The sequence below is a fragment of the Antedon bifida genome, chromosome 9 (genome assembly GCF_963402885.1).
Source record: "Antedon bifida chromosome 9, ecAntBifi1.1, whole genome shotgun sequence".
NCBI classification, from domain to species: domain Eukaryota; kingdom Metazoa; phylum Echinodermata; class Crinoidea; order Comatulida; family Antedonidae; genus Antedon; species Antedon bifida.
The window spans coordinates 11,057,792-11,079,188 of record NC_136234.1 but is presented as its reverse complement, the minus strand read 5'-3'; the positions used below and the strand labels follow the sequence as shown (position 1 = coordinate 11,079,188).

Here is a 21,397-nt window from a genome sequence, read left to right as displayed (position 1 = left end):
AAACATTGGGGCCCATCATGGGCCTAGCTAGCCTACTACTAAACGATTGGCCCATAAATAACAAAACTCAGTGGATTCCAAGCCCATCCTATCAACCAAACTCCTAAACAATCTAAACCTAAAACATATCGGCTGTAAATATTGAGGCAAAACAAGGTCCGATCGCCGTCCGCACGTATGGTGTCCCGATCGTCTAAGTAGGCCTAAAATAAGCCTAGTTTACTTTCCAAAAAAGCGGATACTGCATCAAGCAAGTAGACCAGGTAGTAGGAAGGAGACCTAGCCGATCCGGCCCAGTTAAAAATTGAGCTAGCTAGTGTAGTAGACCCTATGCCTTGGTACTACCAGGCCTTTTACTATAGGCTACACTTGTTAAAATTAGCAATACTTATGTATTCCAACTCTCTCATTCGAGCTATATTATCTATACCATTCCGGTAGGTCGAGTCGACCTTCAATCAAATACTGTACATCGTTCTTGTTGTGATTATAGACGGGGTATACTCGACCCCGACCAGTTTGGTATTGTATACTGTATCTGCTTATCACGTGACAATGCCAGGCATGGGGGGGAGAGAGCATGTGTATCGTCGTCTCGCTCTCCTCGCTCAGCAGGAATGTATACGTTACGCTTCATTGATTTTGAAGGCTTTCCCTAAGTCAGTGCGAAAATCGGCAAACGTAAAGTGCAAACATATCTAATTTTTCACTGTTTTGATGAATTTTCATAGAAAATTGACTTTATAAATGGGAAGACCGACTAAAATTACATCAGATAAGTATAATTTTACAAAAGTAATTGATATGGTTAATGATAACGAGTCGTCGGAAGATTGACCATTTCACGAATTTCCTATTCTGTAACACAGTGTCATATCGCCGTAGCTGCACTTGTAATCTGGCCTCATTTCACAGCCTTCGTTCTGCTTCACTGGGCACTTATATAAATTGAAACTTTTACCGTTCAAGAGACAAACAAATATATTTTACATTTTTTACTATTCATTTTAATCCCGGAACCCCCCTTTAATCCATGGTTGTGCATGGTTAGGACAACATATACATTCATTTAAAACTGAAAAACATTTGCCTACAAATTTTGTCCCGCTCATATGCTAGATTCAGTAGCCTAAAAGGGCTAAAAAGTGAAAATTACTCCTTATCAAATTTACTTTTTTATTACAAATATGTATGCAAATATTAGCCTTCTAACCCAAAATTTCAATTGAAAGAAAACCAAATTTATAAAAGAATACTAAAGCTTTTACTCAGTTAACAGGAAACATTTTATTATTAATTTTACCTTTATTTTCTGTCTCATCACCACATCCATTTTTAATAACAACCAGTATTTGAGGAACACCATCCTGTTCTACAGTATCTACAACATAGCTGTCTGAGAATGCCAGAGCTACCATCAGTGACAGTAGGAAGTATCTTATCAGCATCTTTTCTCTTCTCAGTCTTGTTCAAATGATACAGTAGTAGTAGTAATAAAGCCTGGAACCCAATCAGATTATGGATGATAGTTCCAAGTCATGTCTATTTATAGTCATTTTGGAATGAGCTATTGTGTCCTAGGACATCGCAATTTTTTATTTTATTATTTTAAAATGCACCGCTACCATATAATAAAGTTTTCTAATGATAGAACCTTAAAATAAAATATGAAATATGTTTTCATTTGTTCCACAGATTTTTAAAATGTTAAACTTTGGTAAAAATATAGCTTAGTTGAGCAAAATTACCGTACATAAATAAAAAATTCCATAAATCTCTGAGCCTTTTTGCCCATTTGACCATATTTGGTACTCATAGAAAGCAACTGAAATAAAATTCTAACAAATATACTATAAACATTGTTACCCATTTTTAAAATAGAATTTTAATATCTGGAAATCCCCCAAAAAGTTCATTTTTGTAAAGCACCAAACAATTGTGAAAAGGCAATAATACTAAATGGATTTATTACAAAAGTACACAAACTCTCTCAATATCTCAAATCAACGAAAAATTTGAAACAACAATTCACTCATAGCATATTGTTATTGGTCAATAAACTCCAAACCAAAAATATTGGGGAATTTAAAAAAAATAAATAAATAAATAAAGATAAGTGAACAGTTAACTGTTCTTGCTCCGACAAAAAGACATGCTATAAATGGGCATCGAGCCAGAGCTCAAGCCTGAAGCCTTTATTCCTCGTGACAAACATTTTGGTTAAAAAAGGGCCAACAGTAAAAATACCATAGTATTTCATGAGTAAAAATACCATAGTATTTCATGAGCAAAAATTGATTATTCTTGAAACTTTATAGGAATCCTGTCACTTTCTGGCCGGATCTACGAATACCACGGCAAGCCGCAAAATTAAAACAGTGTTTAGTCTCGGCAGCCGGCCAACCATACCAACTGATCGCGCCGTGTACGTTTTAATTAGCTACACCTATCCTTTAAACAGAATGAATTTTGTAAATCATGACTAGCTCAGTGAGTAAAACACTGTGGCCATTTTGATATGCTTAGAAAGTTCAAAATGTGTAAACAATAAATATTACCGCTTAAATCAAAACTAGACCACAATTTGATTCCGAACGAAATTGCAAATATCAAAGCCATTGAAATATAAATAATTTAAATGAATAAAACGAATCCAAATGGTTTGATATACTGTATTGTTGAACATGAAAACAACTTACCACAGTTATGGGAAAAAATCAACAATGTGTTTATATCATGTTTATGTAGCATGTATTTTTTATTCGATTTAATTTGGTTATTAGTTATCCGCTTGGTAGAGCCAAGCGGATAACTCCTTGTTATTGTATGGGATCAATATTTTTTTTCTGTATTATTCTTGGATCCTTCCTTCCTTTTTGTGAGTCGCGTTTCTCTAAAATGTGTAAACATAACATTTCATAACTTTGACAACATATGGGCATTTACGTGAAGTTGTGCACCTCCTATTTTTGAATGACGTCATAGTTGCGCAATGTGACTTACGCGCAATTTTATGAATTTCAATGATTGATTATAGATTAAAAACCAAAAGTCATTTAGTATTGACACTTTGACAAAATTTAAGTCATATCAGGGGCAAACTTTCTACGGATTAAAAATGGCATGTTTCACAAGAAGTTACGCGCGCACGCGCATTTAAAATTTCAAAATGCGCAAAATTAATTTCTAATCAACTTTTTATGCGTTTCTTGTCATTTTGAGCATGTCAAAAATTCCCACGGGCGCGCAATTTTTTACGCACGCGGTGCGCACATAGCGTTAAAAACATATTTTTTTCTCTTGAATTATATTTTTCAAGTCTTTCCTAGTAATTTTGAAAACAATTTAGACCTTTTCCAGTTTAAATAACGCCATACGAACATGTTGAATTAGACAATTCGTGCGCGTTTTTTATGAAAAAGCTTAAAAAATCGTCAAAATTATGTCTTTTTTTAAACAGTCATAGTTTCTAAAGTAAACCGTGAACCGTTTATTTTTATTACAAAATCTAGAAGTTGATGAGTTGTAGATATCGGATCATGCATCGATAAGGCTAAAAAAACATTGTGACGTCATCGTGTGGCCACACGAATGTAAAATATAGGATTTTTGTCTCTTTCGTTATTGCTCATCACATTCAATGGAGCGCATCACGCTTATCTGTATTCCTTTTTCTCCTAAATTTATATATTGTGTAGGTCAATCAACTTTCTTTAGCATGAGATAAAAATATTTTAATTTTTATGACGTCATCATGCCTAAAAATTTTAATTACGTGGGTCATTAATTTCATCTTTACAGTAAATTTTAATCTGTAATAGCTCGTAAGAATAAAATGTGATAATCACGATTAAAACGTTTTCTGGAAGCTATTGGATTGTAGATACGAATTCATGTAAACATTTTGCCAATCGGATGTTGTGACGTCATCATATGGCCAGTTGAATAAAAAAAGTCGTATTTTCATATTTTGCGTAATAGTTCATCACATTTAAAAGGGTGCGCATCTATATTTTACGTATTCAAATTTCTTCTACACGTTAATATGTTGTTCCTGAGATAATTTCCTCCAGAAATTGCTATTTAAGTGTTTCATTTTGATACCGTCGCCATGTTAAAAATTGGAATAAATGGCTGGTCCCGTAATTTCACCTATTCTACACTGTATGTAATATGTATACAGATTATACTCTTTGCATGTATATACTATATGACACAAATTGACAGAATTCAGCACTAACAGCATATCATATTCTTCAGTTCTTGTCATAATGCCATAATCTTTATCTGTGTGCAATATTCCAACGTATGACGTGCACGTGGCGTTTGTCGTTGTGCGGATAACTAACTCGTCAAAGTGACGAGTTTCATGTCTAGTTTACTTTTTATTTTATCTATAGCTATCCAATAATACACCATGAAAAACACCCAAAATAAGTTTGGTATTTTACTTTCGCTAATGTCTGCTGCTGCGCGCATCTAATGTCGACTACTACCACCATGTGCATTTTTTTGTGTTAATTTTAAGTCCGTAAGCAGCTGTATCATTCAATACATCTCACTATAAATTACCATCATTGAAATATTTTAAACTGCCGACTGATTGGCAGAGTTCAACATGCATGTCCCTCTTATGTACACGCACATTGTCACTTTGTGATGCGCACAATAGAATAATATTCACACAACACAATATTTCTTTAGCGTCTTCTATTTTTGTCTGAACAGTCAAAGTAAAGTTTAAAGTTCCATATCCAGTATTGTTTTCATTTTTTAGCTTACAGATATTTCAAAGTGAAGGAATACTGTAAAAAAAAATAAAAATCAAAAACAGTTCCAAATTTTATTCTTGATACAATTTTTTTTATTTCAACAAATTGTCAGAGTACTTTTATCAGGGTGCGCTATTATTATACTTACTCCTCCCATGTGAAGTTTATAACCACATAGTAAGGCAGATAAAGACACAGGTTCCTGCTAGTATTACCTAATAGCTTGTGTTGAATGACCTAGTAGACAGGGCAAGCTGGTAAACAGCAGTAATGTATGAATATTTTATGCTACCTGTAGACCTATAAGCCTTGCGTTTTCTTGTACCTGAATTGTGCTTTTTTTTTACAGGATCTGTTAAAAATCGGGGAAATACTGTTATTCTATTTTTTCCCTTCACGATATATTGCATCACAGAAGCAAAACGAAAATATCAATTTGTGCATGATGCATGCTAGTATTTATAGCGGCCTGCTTGATTTTTTAGAATCAACTTATTTTTCACATTAAGAGTATTTAATTTTACATACATTTTAAATTAAATTTTGAATTTTATTAATTTTCAAAATTAATTATTATACTCTGAGTTTAACCAGGGAAGAGAATTTAACTCTCCCTGGTTTAACTCAAGTTATCAACTTCACTATATCATGCTGCCATTAAATTCTACGTATTTTCATCTCGCTTGTTTTCAAAGAATAGTAGTAATCTTTCCAATTTTTCCACACCACACCTGTTGCATACTGATCAGTTGTACCACCCAAGTACAATCCATTCAGATTTGAACTGTGACAGGCACCATACCACCAAGCTCCCTTGTTTGACACAGAACATGATGAGGCTGATGTATCATGATCTTGGTCAAAGGTTGAAAACTGGTGATTGTTATGATATGCCAGTGAATCACCTAAAATAAAGATAATAATATAATATTTGAATATCATTTGAGTACAATCTAGCCAATTTCAGTAAATTGGACATAATGTGCACTTTGGTATATAGTACTTCCTAATTTACTACATTAAATCCTGCTTACTATAGTTAAGTTGAGTTAGATACAGTAATTAGTAAGTAGTACCAATTACAAATTTATGTTAAACAGTTGCCCCAAGTAAGGATGTTTTCCAAAAGTATGTACTGTTTATGGTACCATTCTGAAACATACCCCACATAATCTCAATATATAATAATTATTTATTTATAAATTATTCATTTATATGTTTTTAATTGCTGAAATTCGGTACACAAATTGACTACAACCTGTAATGTTGACCAATAAACAAAAGTTGTAAAATTCAAATGTATTGATTGATAAAGGAATATTCCAATATATCTTCCAGCTTTGATTCTCTCAGTGCAGTAATAGAGGGTTCAATGTTTTGATAAGTGATTAATATTATGTAGATTTGTTTTTTTGTCCCATTTGTTTCTGTGACTTAATAGGCATATAAAAATTGAATTTTGCAAATCCCTTTATTAGTCCCCCTAAAATCGATGTCTGAAATTGTTCCCATGTTAACAATTTTAGATTTTTTGCTTGTAGTCCAATGATTTTTATATTGAGCTCTGTAATTCTTAATTTCCTTTCTTTCTCAGTGTTTCCCTCTCCTGAGTGTTTTTTTTCTCTGTGTTTTTGATGTTTTTATTATCACTTTAAATGCACAATTCATGCACACTTCAATTTGGCATATCATATTTGTGACACGCAACTGTTTTTATGAAATAAAGAAAAATTTAAATAATTATTATAATGTCTTGTTTTTCAGTGGGTGTGTCCCACATATATTCTTTAATTCTTTATTTCATAGTAAATTGTATATTTCACACTAGAGTACACAGTGCATTAGTTCTGGTTTCTTTAACCAAACCCTTATAATTTTCATTATTTTACTAATTTATTTTACTCTATACATTTAAACTTTCACCCATTTTTGACTCATTTAAAATTAATTTAAAAACTCTTTATTTAGAAAATTACAGAATTTTCGTCTTTGATTCATCGTTTTGAAATTGGAGCTATTTAATATTTGATTATTAATACTATATTCCACTGTACATACAGTATTTAAAGTGTTGAACCAGAATGTACTGTAGATGAGCCAAACGTGTGAAAGCAAGTCCTTACCTGCATTACCACTGTAGTTACCACATATCAGTTTGTAGTTACTTCCCTCATCACCTATTCTGAAGTTGCCGTAGTGTGCGTAGGCCGATTCTCCTTCAAAGGTGGACATGTCCACTCTTAATTCAAAGTGGCCATCAGACGTAAGGCGATGAATGTTATCATTACCAAGCCAATGCTCACTATTAACATTCCCAAACCCTGCCTTGTATGTTGCCCAATTTCTATAGAAATTCATGGATCCATCTTCTCGTCTTTGAAAGACCTTTACAAACAAAGGTTTAAAACAAAAGAAACTGTTAAAATATAATAAAATGCTGATATGTTAATAGCAGGAATTTGGAAGATTGAAATTATGTTTAATAGTATTCGTATCAATTGCACTGTAGGCTAGGTGTCACTGAAATGTTTATTTCAATATACTTGATACTCTTACAGTAAATTAAACCTAAATATAGCCCCAGTCTATTAGCCTTACTGTCCATCCACCTCCTTCAGTGTCCATATCGCAGTAAACACGGAATGGTTCACCTCCATCATGAATATTGATCATGTAAGCACCACTTTTGGCTTTGCTGTTGCGCTCAAGTATGGTGGTGCAATCCTGTGGATAACCTTTGAAAAGATTTACAAATAAATAATAGTCTACACAATAGTTAAAAAATAATTGGTTGATTGACAAAGTAAAGGAGTATATAAATAAAGTGCTAACAAAGATATGTTAAGTTTTAACATGTTCCTTAAAAAAGAAAGAAAATCTTGTCGCCTATGATTACAAAATTAATAGTGATTCTCTGGAAAGGGTTGAAGTGCACCGCGATCTTGGCATTCACATGGATGAAAAATTAACTTTTTCTACTCATGTGGATTCTATGGTTAAAAAAGCGAACCGGCTGCTCGGGCTGATGTGGCGACATTGCAAATATCTTTCACCTCCTGCTAAATTTGACCTTTATACCTCATTAATTACTCCGTCCTTCTGTTATCTACAACTCAATATCCCAAATACATGCCACAAGAATCGGATTCATACTAAATTCATAAAATTCCTTGGCCCAGCAGCTGTTTGGCTTAACACCAGTAAATTCTTGCAAAGTACTAGATGCACACAAACCAACATGATCTTTCTTTTTAAATGCCTAAATTCAAAGTTTGATTGTAAATTTGTCTCTCAACTTCATATTCGTGTCCCTGTGCGTAAACTTTGTATATAATTTGTTAAAAGTACAGTTTTCTCGTGTTACAGACCCCTTCCCTGCAATTTTGGACGTTTTTTGGAAAATAATACATATATATCACTTTAAAAACATTAAACCATGTCATTCCTTGTCTTAAATGTACGTTTTATGGTAAATTATGATAAAAAGTGAGAAACAATGCACTACCTAAGTAGCTCGCGGCGATCGACCTCTTGTGGACGGTCTTAGGCCTAGCCTAGCTAGGCTTAGTTTTGTAGGCCTCTGGTAAACATCGGTAACGTACGAACATCATACGCTAGCTATATACCTAGCCTGACGTTGTATAGTTGCTGCATTAATTGTCTTTCTATTTTTGCCTCCGTTGATACAAATTGGGGAAAACCCGGTATTTTCGCTGAAAAGTTAGGAGTCTTCCATTTGTTTTGGCCGGCACGATCGATCGAAAAGTGGGCAAATTACAGGTGAAAAACAAAAATATCAATCCGCGCGCAATGCATTTTGGGATTTATAGCGGGCCGCTATAATTATTAGAATCGACTTATTTTTCACATTTTTAACCGTTTAAAGACGAAAAAAGTTAACGCAATAGGACCATATAGTATTATTTTTACATTAAATATAGTTTGTGATCTTAAATTAGATCTAAAAAATGTAGGGAAGGGGGCTTTAATATATGTAAAAACAGTATTTTTCGTCGGGTTGCCCATTCATATAATAATTTAGTTCAAATGTTTCCTTACATCGATATTTTTAGTTGTATCTGTCTTTAATGTCATTTTTAATAATATATAAATCTGTTTGTTTTCCTTATTTATGTAAATCAAATGTATATTTTATGGCGATCCTGTATTGGTGTTTTTCTTGATATGTTGGATCTTGAATAAATAAATAAATAAAATAAATAAATATGCCAGTGTCTTACTAGGTAGGCCTACGACTAAACTAAAACTCCAGACCTCATTAAAACTTTAGGCTGTGCTAAAGTATAGCCTCTAAAACTATATAATACGTCATTCTATAAAGATAGTTTAGCATTTCAGTCTAACTTTAGGCTTCTAAAGTGAAGGCATTATAAACTAGGCCTCACTCTAACTTTAGTAAGTCTCTTAACCTCAGTCTAACTTTAGGCTAAGTTGTTCTTGTGTTTTACCCAACAAGCTACATATCACAAGTGAACTAATCACTGCACAAGCATACAGCATAGTAAGTTCTAATTTGCATAAACTACCACCTGGTTAAAGATACAGATCAGTAATTATATTGTTATATTTTAAACACACAGATCAACTTAATATTTGGAATAGCACTTACAAAAACATAAAGGTTCGTGTTCGACAATATTATGTAATCGTTTTATTTGCTAATATATTTGTATATTTGGACACATGTTTCATTACTTAATGTGTAATATTAAGTTCAAACATTAACATTTTTAGAACTATCATGTAATGCATTTGAACAAACCTATGACTATCTTTTATAAGTTTGAAAACAAACATTTTATGATTTATCTTGTAATAAGTTAGAATTAACCATTTAGGACTGAACTTGTAATAAGTTCAAACATGGACTTAACATTAACCTTTATGACTTTCTTTAAAGTATATGACTTTAATATTTTTCTCTTTGAAATAGTGTTGATTAAAAACTATTGTGGAACATGTAAATTATATACAAAATGAGAGATGACGACACAAATATGAACTAAATATAACTATAAGTCTATATCCCTCAACAACTCTAGGATATATATATATTATAAAGAATGCCATACCCTTTCCTTTTGTCTCATCGCCACATTCATTTTTTATAACAATTAATTGAGAAACACCATCCAGTTCTTCATTCTCTACAACATAGCTAAGTGCCAGAGTCACCAGCAGTGACAGTAGGAAACATCTTCCTAGCATTCTGTTTTACCGTCACAGTCACCAAACTACCTGTCTGATATATAAGCCGGGAGTCGTGTCTTAGGGTCTGTTTCTGCTGCATAACGCAATTTAACCGGTTATTTTAAAATAGATTAAAAATAGATAACAATAACAAGACCGCGTTTCTGCTCAATTTGTGCTTCGAAATAACCGGTTAAATCTATGGGTGGTCGTCGAGCAAAACGTCATCATTACCCAAAACGCAATACACTCAGACGGAAGTAGTAATGTAAGTTGGCTGTTTGTTTAATCGACGTCAGTACACACGTGTGTGATATCGCCGAACATCTCAAACATGTTAACATTATAAAATGTTGTCTCCAATTGTTTTTTTGCCTACTTAACATCGCTAATAAAATTAATTCTCATGGCGCCTTCAATAACATGGGGAGGGTCGTGCAGCGCCCGATCGCCTAGGATAATTATTATCTAGCCTAATTCCTCAAAATTCCCACGTGAACGACTGTTGTCTTTCGCGAGCGCGGTCCTACTAAACACCAAACGGAAACAAAAACGAGACTCAGAATGTTGCAATACCTACCAAACGAGAGTAGATAATTGTTAATTAATTATGAAAACCCAACTTATATAGAAAAAATCGTCCGAATTTATGTTAAAAACGATGAGTTTAGCCACAAAAACTTAAATCAAACGAGAGTATCCAAGTCATAGAATATCGCACGCACATAGTGTGCCTTTAATAGAATAATGAGTATTGAACATTATTTCGTAAATTTATGTACTAACATAAATAATAACACATTTCTATGCTTAATAAAATCATATTTAATACATTATCAAAGGCTCTGATAACCTTTGTTTTCGGTCGATGTGATGTTTTTCTAAAAAATGATATTATGTAAAACGATCAAAGTAAGATTGTTCATTGTTCTCCTATTAAAGGCACTAAGGGCGTGCCATAAATACGCTCGTTTGGTTTCAGTTTTTGTTGCTAAATTCATCGTTTTTAATATAAATTCGGACGATTTTTGCTATAAAATTTGGGTTTTCATAATTAATTAACCATTATCTATTCTCGTTTGGTAGGTATTTTCAACATTCTGAGTCCCTTTTGTTTCCGTTTTGGTGTTTATAGGACCATACCCTTCGCGAGCGTCTATAATAACGCCTCAAATTGTTTAGCTTGGGTAGTTCGGAACTCCACCCCGAATTCCTCTTTTACTTTCGCAAAAATGCTCTTATATATCTGTGAATCTTTTCTATTGCCTGCCATCCTTCCCCGTACTTTCTCTCTCCCCCCCCCCCCCCCCCCACAACTGAATAACATATCTTGTGATTTCATTCATCCACATGCATGTTCACTTCTTCGTTCGACTGTCAAAACCACATGGAAAACACACATGGTTCGCGACGGTATCTGACCCGGGGTCACAACTGTCAATCAAATAACCGTTATTTCGTGTTGCAGCTAAGAATTGCTCAGCGATAACCGGTTAAACGGCGTTCTAACACCGATTTAAATGGGTGTTTTTAACCGGTTATTTTGCGCTGCCTTTTAACCGGTTACCACAAATTTGTCCTGTTTCTGCTGCCAAGAAAATGGAGTTAATTTATTCACACCGATTTTAACCGGTTATTTTGTATGCAGCAGAAACAGGCCCTTAGTATCAGAAAACCGTAATCAATTAATGGAAGGTAGCACCAGTCAGCTCTATTTATTTTTTCATTTTCAGCTGGGAGTTTCCTAGCAGTCAAGTGGGCTACATAAATGGTTGATTCTAAATTAGCGTTTGTAAGCACTTTGTGTAATACAAATCTATTATACAAACAATATAATCCATGAAACATGGAAATAACTAATAAATTAAACAAATAATATCTAATGGAATATATCATTCAGTATATCAGTATGTATGCCTATCCCATAAGTCTTAAGTTGATATATACAAAATGGCAGAATGAATTTCGTACTTAAACATGCATTTTAAGAGTACATGGCACTCATCAGCATATAACGTAATATCCTCAATAATAAAATTAAAGTAACTCTACCTTATGAAAAATAAAAACATGTTATATATAGTATATAAATCTTGTGGAAGATAAAGTGCCGTTATATGAAATATTAAAGAAATCAAGTCAATTTGTTAGTAAACTGAATATAGATGTTAAATAGTAATAAATAGTAAGTTGGTGGTATTATTATTTTTGTTTTTATTTTTATAATTATTATTATAACTTTCTTTAAACACAATAGTTTGTTTCACTATTATTTGGTGTTACTATACAAGGCTGTGTTGACAGTACAAATGGGTATACAAATATCAATAAAATAAATATTAGTTTACATTGAATTACAACAAATAAATATCAAAGTGAAGCAAAAACCATTACTTTACAAAAGTTTTTTATATATAAAAATTATATATAAATTGTGGCTTTTTAAGTAAACTCAATCCCTAGTTTCGAAATGACAGATATAGCCAAGCTCTTGGCAATGGCAAAAGCACGGTAGGATAAAAGATCATTAGATAATTGAATAGTGTAGATTAAAGAAGTATGAGAGTTAGGTGGGAACATTAACATTAGACAATAATTAGCTAAAAACCCTACCTGCATTGCCACTGTAAGTGCTAAATGTCAGTTTGTAGTTACTTCTCTCATCACCTATTCGAAAGTTGTCATAGTGAGTGTATGCTGATCCTCCTTCAAATGTTGACATGTTCAATTCAAAGTGACCATCCGACGTAAAACGATAAATGTTATCATTACCAAGCCAATGCTCACCATTAACATTCCCAAACCCTGTCTTGTATGCTGCCCAATTTTTATAGAAATCCATAGATCCATCTTCTTGTCTCTGAAAAACCTTCATAAAATATAATAACAATTGTAATAGAAAGCTAACAAAATACATTTATTCCAAGGATATTGAAAATGTACTATTCCTATACTGCAATGTTTCGAGGTACAGAAAATGTGTTGCTTATTTTTCATTTTCTGATCTACTTTTACTACATTTCTTTTCTCCACCCAACTAATTGCTCCAGTTTTATGTATATGCATCCATGAATATTATGTGTCTTATTGATTAAGCCTACCGTCCATCCACCTCCATCAGTGTCCATATCGCAGTAAACTTGGAATGGATCACCTCCATCACGAATATTGATCATGTAAGCACCACTTTTGGCTTTACTGTTGCGTTCAAGTATGTTGGTGCAGTCTCGTGGATAATCTTTAAAAAGTTGTTTTAACATTAAACAGGTTTATTTGCTATATATAAAAACTTGTTTTCTGGCATTTTAAAATGACAACGTAGGAATTTTGTTTTATCGAGTCCTTAAAAAAATTGAAAAGTGAATAAACATTGTAATAATACAAAATAACATAAACTGTCACCTTTGATGGTAATTTAATTCATTTAGTGCATAAAGTGCATTTATAGTTACATATGCGATTCTGCCTCTGTGTGAGTAGTGTCTATTTTTAGTTTGTATTTTTAAAATATCCTACCCCTATTAGTCTGGAGCAGCAGATCCAGATTTTTATACAAATAATACAAAATGCATAGATATTTTTGACTGTTGAGGCACCTTTGAAATGTTTTGTTGATCTGATTTGAGTAGGTTTTTGTAGATTTTGTCAATCTGTAGTATGTTTTTTAAATGCATAACAAAATCACAAACAAACATAAAGATTACAAAATAATATTATTCCTGTCATACTTGAACATTACAAGTCATTTTTCAGCACCTATTACATAACAGTTTGTTTTTTAATGTAATGCAAGATAATTTGTGAAAGGGTCATACTCTAAAATAGTGCAATGTAGTACAATATTTAACATAAATTTTGTGCAAAGTTATTTCTAGATAATTTATAGAATGTTCATGTTTGAACTTATAAGTTAAGTTATGAAAGGTTCGTGTTTGAACTTATTTCATGGCAAGTTATAAAATGTTTGTGTTTGAACTTATAAGTTAAGTCATGAAAGGTTCGTGTTTGAACTTAATAGTAATCATAAAAAGGTAGTGTACGAACATATTACAAGATAAGTCATGTAAGGTATTGTACTAGTGTATTACAAGATAAAGTCATAAAAGGTTCGTGTTCAAACATAGTATTACAAGGTAAGTCATAAATTGAAAATTTCATAATCCATAAACAAATAAAAATATTACAAATATTGTTATCCTAAGGGAAATTGGAACAATATGTTCAAACACAAATTTGTTACCATACCGTCTTCCATACCTTGAAACTTTTTTTTTGAGAATTTAATATTATACAAGGGCAAGATATAAAATATTAATTAAATAATTACACCTATTGTTTGTTTTATGCAATATATTTAGTAAACCCTGTCGGATAGTGACAGGTTTACTCCGAAATTTAATCTTCACAATTGAAGAGCGAACAAAGTGTGTTAAACTGTTGCAATAATCGAATACATTTTCGCCTGCAACAACAAAAAGAACTGAACTGAACACACGCTACGCCGTGCATACACGTTCGTAACTAATTTACAGAAAGGTGTTCAACCATCTAAGAAAGAATTCATGCAACAATTACAATACAACTATTCTTCTGAACATTGTCCCCCTCCTTGTCTATTACCATACATTGTTTATTTTGTTTCAATTTCTTCTCATTTATATATTTCTTTAATGAACTTAAATAAATATTTCGATTTTTCATTTTTTAATTAATTTTTTTTTATTTGTTTATATTTTATTTTTATGTATGTACAATTCATTGAATAAATCTTGTTTCTTTTAATTAATTTTATCTATGTACAATTCATTGATTAATTAATTCTTGTTTCTTTTATTTATTTTAACATTTTATTCTTTCAATTAATATTCACTTTATATCACATATATTATTTTTCCATTTAACACATATAACTACAATTCAAACAGCTTAATCTAACTCGGCAGCATTTCTAAATGACAAATCTTCGTAATATTTCTTAGGAATTCACCACTTAACAACTCTAACATGGTTATCTAATCCAGGATAACAAGTATTCTACATGGCAATTGCAGTGGTGGCGCCAAGATCTTTCCGACGTGGGGTATCTATGACCAGCTCGATAGTGGGGCTGAGCTAAGACAAGTTAGAAAACTAGCTAGCTAGCCTAGAGGCCTAAAAAGGTGGCTCTTTTTGCCTTTGGCTCCCCAACGAGGGGGCTAGAGCCCCTGCAGCCTCCCACCGCTGGGCAATTGTCCTCTCACATTATATCTATCTTTTACAATAACAATATCATTAACTTTAACTAATTAACTGGATGATTTAATTAGACTTTCTTTAGACATGTGCAATGTGGATTTAAAGGTGGATTAAAACTCCATCCAATTCCTTCATGAGTCATATGGTTTTTAATTTTACTAAAATCCAACATTTCCATTACTTTACTTAATTCCCTTTTACCCCAACAAAATTTGTACCATTGTCTGACAGTACAACCCCTGACCCCTTCTACTACAACCCTTCTACTACAAAATCTATAAAACTTGAGAAATGTCCAAATGTGGGGCACGTGTAGTTAAACAAGTGAACGGACATTAAAGTATCGTTCAGTCTGATCACAGTCTGGTGAACATTTAATATCCATTGCCACAGCTTTCGCTAACCTAAGTCCAAATATAGCACTAGAATTTAGTCTTTGAGGCTACAAACCCAACGATTTTATTATCGCCGTCTAAATACCATATGCCTGAAGAGAAGCGTCACAGAATGAAGGTGTAATTTTTTCACAAGCACCTATCAATGTTTATCTGATGAACTTTTTGTTTTTATACACGGCCTTGCAGAAAAACAACTGCTAGTTGAGCCAAGTTTTCGCGTTTAAATAAAGCATATTGTTGTTTTTTGTGTTTATTTTAAGTCCGTAAGCAGCTGTATCATTTAATACATCTCACTATAAATTACCATTTTTTTTTTATTTTATCATTGAAATATTTTAAACTGCATGTCCCTCTTATGTACATGCACATTGTCAATTTCTGATGCGCACCATAGTATAATATTCACACAGCACAATATTTCTTTAGCGTCTTCTATTTTTATAAAGTCTGAACAGTCAAAGTAAAGTCTAAAGTTCCATATCCAGTATTGCTCTCAATTTTTAGCTTACAGATATTTCAAAGTCAAGGAATAGTGTAAAAAAAAAAATCAATGTTTGCAAATTTTATTCTTGATACAATTTTTTTTTATTTTAACAAATTGTCAGAGTACTTTTATCATATATTATTATTTATTATACTTACTCCTCCCATGTGAAGTTTATAACCACATAGTAAGGCAGATAAAGACCGTGCGGAGCACAGGTTCCTGCTAGTATTACCTAATAGCTTGTGTTGAATGACCTAGTAGACAGGGCTTATGTCAGTAACGTATGAACATTGTGTGCTAGCTGTAGACCTAGCCTGGTGTTTTCTTGTAGCTGAATTGTGCTTTTTTTTACAGGATCTGTTAAAAATCGGGGAAATACTGTTCTTCTATATTTTCCCTTCACGATATATTGCATCACAGAAACAAAACGAAAATATCAATCTGTGCATGATGCATGCTAGTATTTATAGCGGCCTGATTAAATTATTAGAATCAACTTATTTTTCACATTAATAGTATTTAATTTTACATACATTTTTAAAAACATAGGGAAAGTGTCTGAAGTTTATTAATTTTCAATTAATTATTATACTCTGAGTTTAACTCAAGTTATCAACTTCACTATATCATGCTACCATTAAATTCTACGTATTTTCATCTCAGTCGTTTTCAAGGAATAGTAGTGCCCTTTCCAATTTCCCCACACCACACCTTTTGCATACTGATCAGTTGTACCACCCAGGTACAATCCATTCAGATTTGAACTATGACAGCCACCATACCACCAAGCTGCTTTTAATGACACAGAACATGATGAGGCTGATGTGTCATGATCTTGGTCAAACGTCGAAAACTGGAGATTGTTATGTCCTGTCAGTGAATCACCTAAAATAAAGATAATAATTATATTTAAATATCACTTGAGTACAATCTAGCCTAATTTCAGTAAATTGGACATAATGTGCACTTTGGTATATAGTACGTCCTAATTTACTACCTATTGAAATTCGGCTTACTATAGTTAAGTTGATTTATAGATACTGTACAGTAATTAGTTATTAACAATTACAAATTTATGTTGAACCATGAGTTGCCCCAAGTAGGGATGTTTTCCAAAAGTATGCACTGTTTATGGTTCAATAAGAATACGACCCCACATAATCTCAATATAATAATTATATATTTATATAATAATTATTCATTTATACATTTTTAATTGCTGAAATTAATTGACTACAACATTTAATGTTGACCAATAAACAAAAGTTGTACAATGTTTATTCAAATGTATTGAATGATAAAGGAATATTCCAATATATCTTCCAGCTTTGATTCTCTCAGTGCAGTAATAGAGGATGTAATATTTCGATAAGTGATTAATATATTATGTATAATTTTGTCCCATTTGTTTCTGTGACTTAATAGGCATATAAAATTGAATTTTGCAATCCCTGATGTCTGAAATTGTTCTCATGTTAACAATTTTAGAGTGTTTGACTGACCATGTTTCCCTCTCCTGTGTTTTTGATGTTTATTATCACTTTAAAAATCATGCGCAATTTGGCCGTGAGGCCATGAGATATCATATTTGTGACATGCAACTGTTTTTATGAAAAAAATAAATTATTTATTATTAGATGTCTTTTTTTTCAGTGGGTGTGTCCCACATTTATTCTTTTATTCTTTATTTCATAGTAATTTGTATATTTCACACTAGAGTACACAGTGCATTAGTTCTGGTTTCTTTAACCAAACTCTTATAATTTTCATTATTTTACTAATTTTTTTTAGTCTATACATTTAAACTTTCACCCACTTTTTACTTATTTAAAATTAATTTAAAAACTCATTTATTTAGAAAATTTCAGAGTATGCGTCTTTGATCATTGTTTTGAAATTGGTGCTATTTAATATTTGATTATTAATACTATATTCCACTGTACATACAGTATTTAAAGTGTTGAACCAGAATGTACTGTAGATGAGCCAAACGTGTGAAAGCAAGTCCTTACCTGCATTACCACTGTAGTTACCACATATCAGTTTGTAGTTACTTCCCTCATCACCTATTCTGAAGTTGCCGTAGTGTGCGTAGGCCAATTCTCCTTCAAAGGTGGACATGTCCACTCTTAATTCAAAGTGACCATCAGACGTAAGGCGATGAATGTTATCATTACCAAGCCAATGCTCACTATTAACATTCCCAAACCCTGCCTTGTATGTTGCCCAATTTCTATAGAAATTCATGGATCCATCTTCTCGTCTTTGAAAGACCTTTACAAACAAAGGTTTAAAACAAAAGAAACTGTTAAAATATAATAAAATGCTGATATGTTAATGGCAGGAATTTGGAAGATTGAAATTATGTTTAATAGTATTCGTATCAATTGCACTGTAGGCCTAGGTGTCACTGAAATGTTTATTTCAATATACTTGATACTCTTACAGTAAATTAAACCTAAATATAGCCCCAGTCTATTAGTGTACTATACTGGTTTAGCCTTACTGTCCATCCACCTCCTTCAGTGTCCATATCGCAGTAAACACGGAATGGTTCACCTCCATCATGAATATTGATCATGTAAGCACCACTTTTGGCTTTGCTGTTGCGCTCAAGTATGGTGGTGCAATCCTGTGGATAACCTTTGAAAAGATTTACAAATAAATAATAGTCTACATAATAGTTAAAAAATAACTGGTTGGTTGACAAAGTAAAGGAGTATATAAATAAAGTGCTAACAAAGATATGTTAAGTTTTAACATGTTCCTTAAAAAAGAAAGAAAATCTTGTCACCTATGATTACAAAATTAATAGTGATTCTCTGGAAAGGGTTGAAGTGCACCGCGATCTTGGCATTCACATGGATGAAAAATTAACTTTTTCTACTCATGTGGATTCTATGGTTAAAAAAGCGAACCGGCTGCTCGGGCTGATGTGGCGACATTGCAAATATCTTTCACCTCCTGCTAAATTTGACCTTTATACCTCATTAATTACTCCGTCCTTCTGTTATCTACAACTCAATATCCCAAATACATGCCACAAGAATCGGATTCATACTAAATTCATAAAATTCCTTGGCCCAGCAGCTGGTTGGCTTAACACCAGTAAATTCTTGCAAAGTACTAGACGCACACAAACCAACATGATATTTCTTTTTAAATGCCTAAATTCAAAGTTTGATTGTAAATTTGTCTCTCAACTTCATATTCGTGTCCCTGTGCGTAAACTTTGTATATAATTTGTTAAAAGTACAGTTTTCTCGTGTTAATATATGTAAAAACAGTATTTTTCGTCGGGTTTCCCATTCATATAATAATTTAGTTCAAATGTTTCCTTACATCGATATTTTTAGTTGTATCTGTCTTTAATGTCATTTTTAATAATATATAAATCTGTTTGTTTTCCTTTTTTATGTAAATCAAATGTATATTTTATGGCGATCCTGTATTGGTGTTTTTCTTGATATGTTGGATCTTGAATAAATAAATAAAATAAATAAATATGCCAGTGTCTTACTAGGTAGGCCTACGACTAAACTAAAACTCCAGACCTCATTAAAACTTTAGGCTGTGCTAAAGTATAGCCTCTAAAACTATATAATACGTCATTCTATAAAGATAGTTTAGCATTTCAGTCTAACTTTAGGCTTCTAAAGTGAAGGCATTTATAAACTAGGCCTCACTCTAACTTTAGTAAGTCTCTTAACCTCAGTCTAACTTTAGGCTAAGTTGTTCTTGTGTTTTACCCAACAAGCTACATATCACAAGTGAACTAATCACTGCACAAGCATATAGCATAGTAAGTTCTAATTTGCATAAACTACCACCTGGTTAAAAATACAGATCAGTAATTATATTGTTATATTTTAAACACACAGATCAACTTAATATAGCACTTACAAAAACATAAAGGTTCGTGTTCGACAATATTATGTAATCGTTTTATTTGCTAATATATTTGTATATTTGGACACATGTTTCATTACTTAATGTGTAATATTAAGTTCAAACATTAACATTTTTAGAACTATCATGTAATGCATTTGAACAAACCTATGACTATCTTTTATAAGTTTGAACACAAACATTTTATGATTTATCTTGTAATAAGTTAGAATTAACCATTTAGGACTGAACTTGTAATAAGTTCAAACATGGACTTAACATTAACCTTTATGACTTGCTTTACAGTATATGACTTTAATATCCCTCAACAACTATATCCCTCAACAACTCTAGGATATATATATATTATAAAGAATGCCATACCCTTTCCTTTTGTCTCATCGCCACATCCATTTTTTATAACAATTAATTGAGAAACACCATCCAGTTCTTCATTCTCTACAACATAGCTAAGTGCCAGAGTCACCAGCAGTGACAGTAGGAAACATCTTCCTAGCATTCTGTTTTACCGTCACAGTCACCAAACTACCTGTCTGATATATAAGCCGGGAGTCGTGTCTTAGTATCAGAAAACCGTAATCAATTAATGGAAGGTAGCAGTCAAGTGGGCTACATAAATGGTTGATTCTAAATTAGCGTTTGTAAGCACTTTGTGTAATACAAATCTATTATACAAACAATATAATCCATGAAACATGGAAATAACTAATAAATTAAACAAATAATATCTAATGGAATATATCATTCAGTATATCAGTATGTATGCCTATCCCATAAGTCTTAAGTTGATATATACAAAATGGCAGAATGAATTTCGTACTTAAACATGCATTTTAAGAGTACATGGCACTCATCAGCATATAACGTAATATCCTCAATAATAAAATTAAAGTAACTCTACCTTATGAAGAATAAAAACATGTTATATATAGTATATAAATCTTGTGGAAGATAAAGTGCCGTTATATGAAATATTAAAGAAATCAAGTCAATTTGTTAGTAAACTGAATATAGATGTTAAATAGTAATAAATAGTAAGTTGGTGGTATTATTATTTTTGTTTTTATTTTTATTATTATTATTATTATAACTTTCTTTAAACACAATAGTTTGTTTCACTATTATTTGGTGTTACTATACAAGGCTGTGTTGACAGTACAAATGGGTATACAAATATCAATAAAATAAATATTAGTTTACATTGAATTACAACAAATAAATATCAAAGTGAAGCAAAAATCATTACTTTACAAAAGTTTTTTATATATAAAAATTATATATAAATTGTGGCTTTTTAAGTAAACTCAATCCCTAGTTTCGAAATGACAGATATAGCCAAGCTCTTGGCAATGGCAAAAGCACGGTAGGATAAAAGATCATTAGAT

General features: G+C 32.2%; 4 protein-coding genes across 5 annotated transcripts in view; 1 reads left to right on the top strand and 3 right to left on the bottom strand.

Annotated features, from left to right (window-relative positions):
- Window positions 1-21,397, top strand: part of LOC144852719 (uncharacterized) — a 100,648-nt gene that overhangs the window by 33,299 nt on the left and 45,952 nt on the right. The window lies entirely within an intron of this gene.
- The window catches only part of LOC144852728 (ficolin-2-like), a 53,745-nt gene that overhangs the window by 9,793 nt on the left and 22,555 nt on the right, over window positions 1-21,397 (bottom strand). Inside the window, exon 1 of one of the 2 annotated variants that reach the window (XM_078710688.1) lies at window positions 1,304-1,497. The exons of the other annotated variant lie outside the window; for it this stretch is intronic. Coding sequence (XP_078566814.1) covers window positions 1,304-1,448 — 145 coding nt within the window. The 5' untranslated portion in view covers window positions 1,449-1,497. Of the gene's footprint in view, window positions 1-1,303; window positions 1,498-21,397 lie in introns of those variants that run through there. 2 annotated transcript variants of the gene reach the window in all.
- Window positions 5,396-7,516, bottom strand: LOC144852735 (ficolin-2-like). Its single transcript, XM_078710698.1, has 3 exons — window positions 7,371-7,516; window positions 6,896-7,157; window positions 5,396-5,677 (listed from the first exon to the last, which is right to left on the bottom strand). Exons 1-3 carry the CDS (start codon window positions 7,443-7,445, stop codon window positions 5,430-5,432), a joined length of 585 nt encoding a protein of 194 aa, XP_078566824.1. The 5' UTR covers window positions 7,446-7,516; the 3' UTR covers window positions 5,396-5,429.
- LOC144852276 (ficolin-2-like) lies at window positions 16,669-20,511 on the bottom strand. Its single transcript, XM_078710052.1, has 4 exons — window positions 20,376-20,511; window positions 18,610-18,776; window positions 18,047-18,377; window positions 16,669-16,988 (listed from the first exon to the last, which is right to left on the bottom strand). The coding sequence occupies exons 1-4, from the start codon at window positions 20,509-20,511 to the stop codon at window positions 16,741-16,743; spliced, it is 882 nt and encodes a 293-aa protein (XP_078566178.1). The 3' UTR covers window positions 16,669-16,740.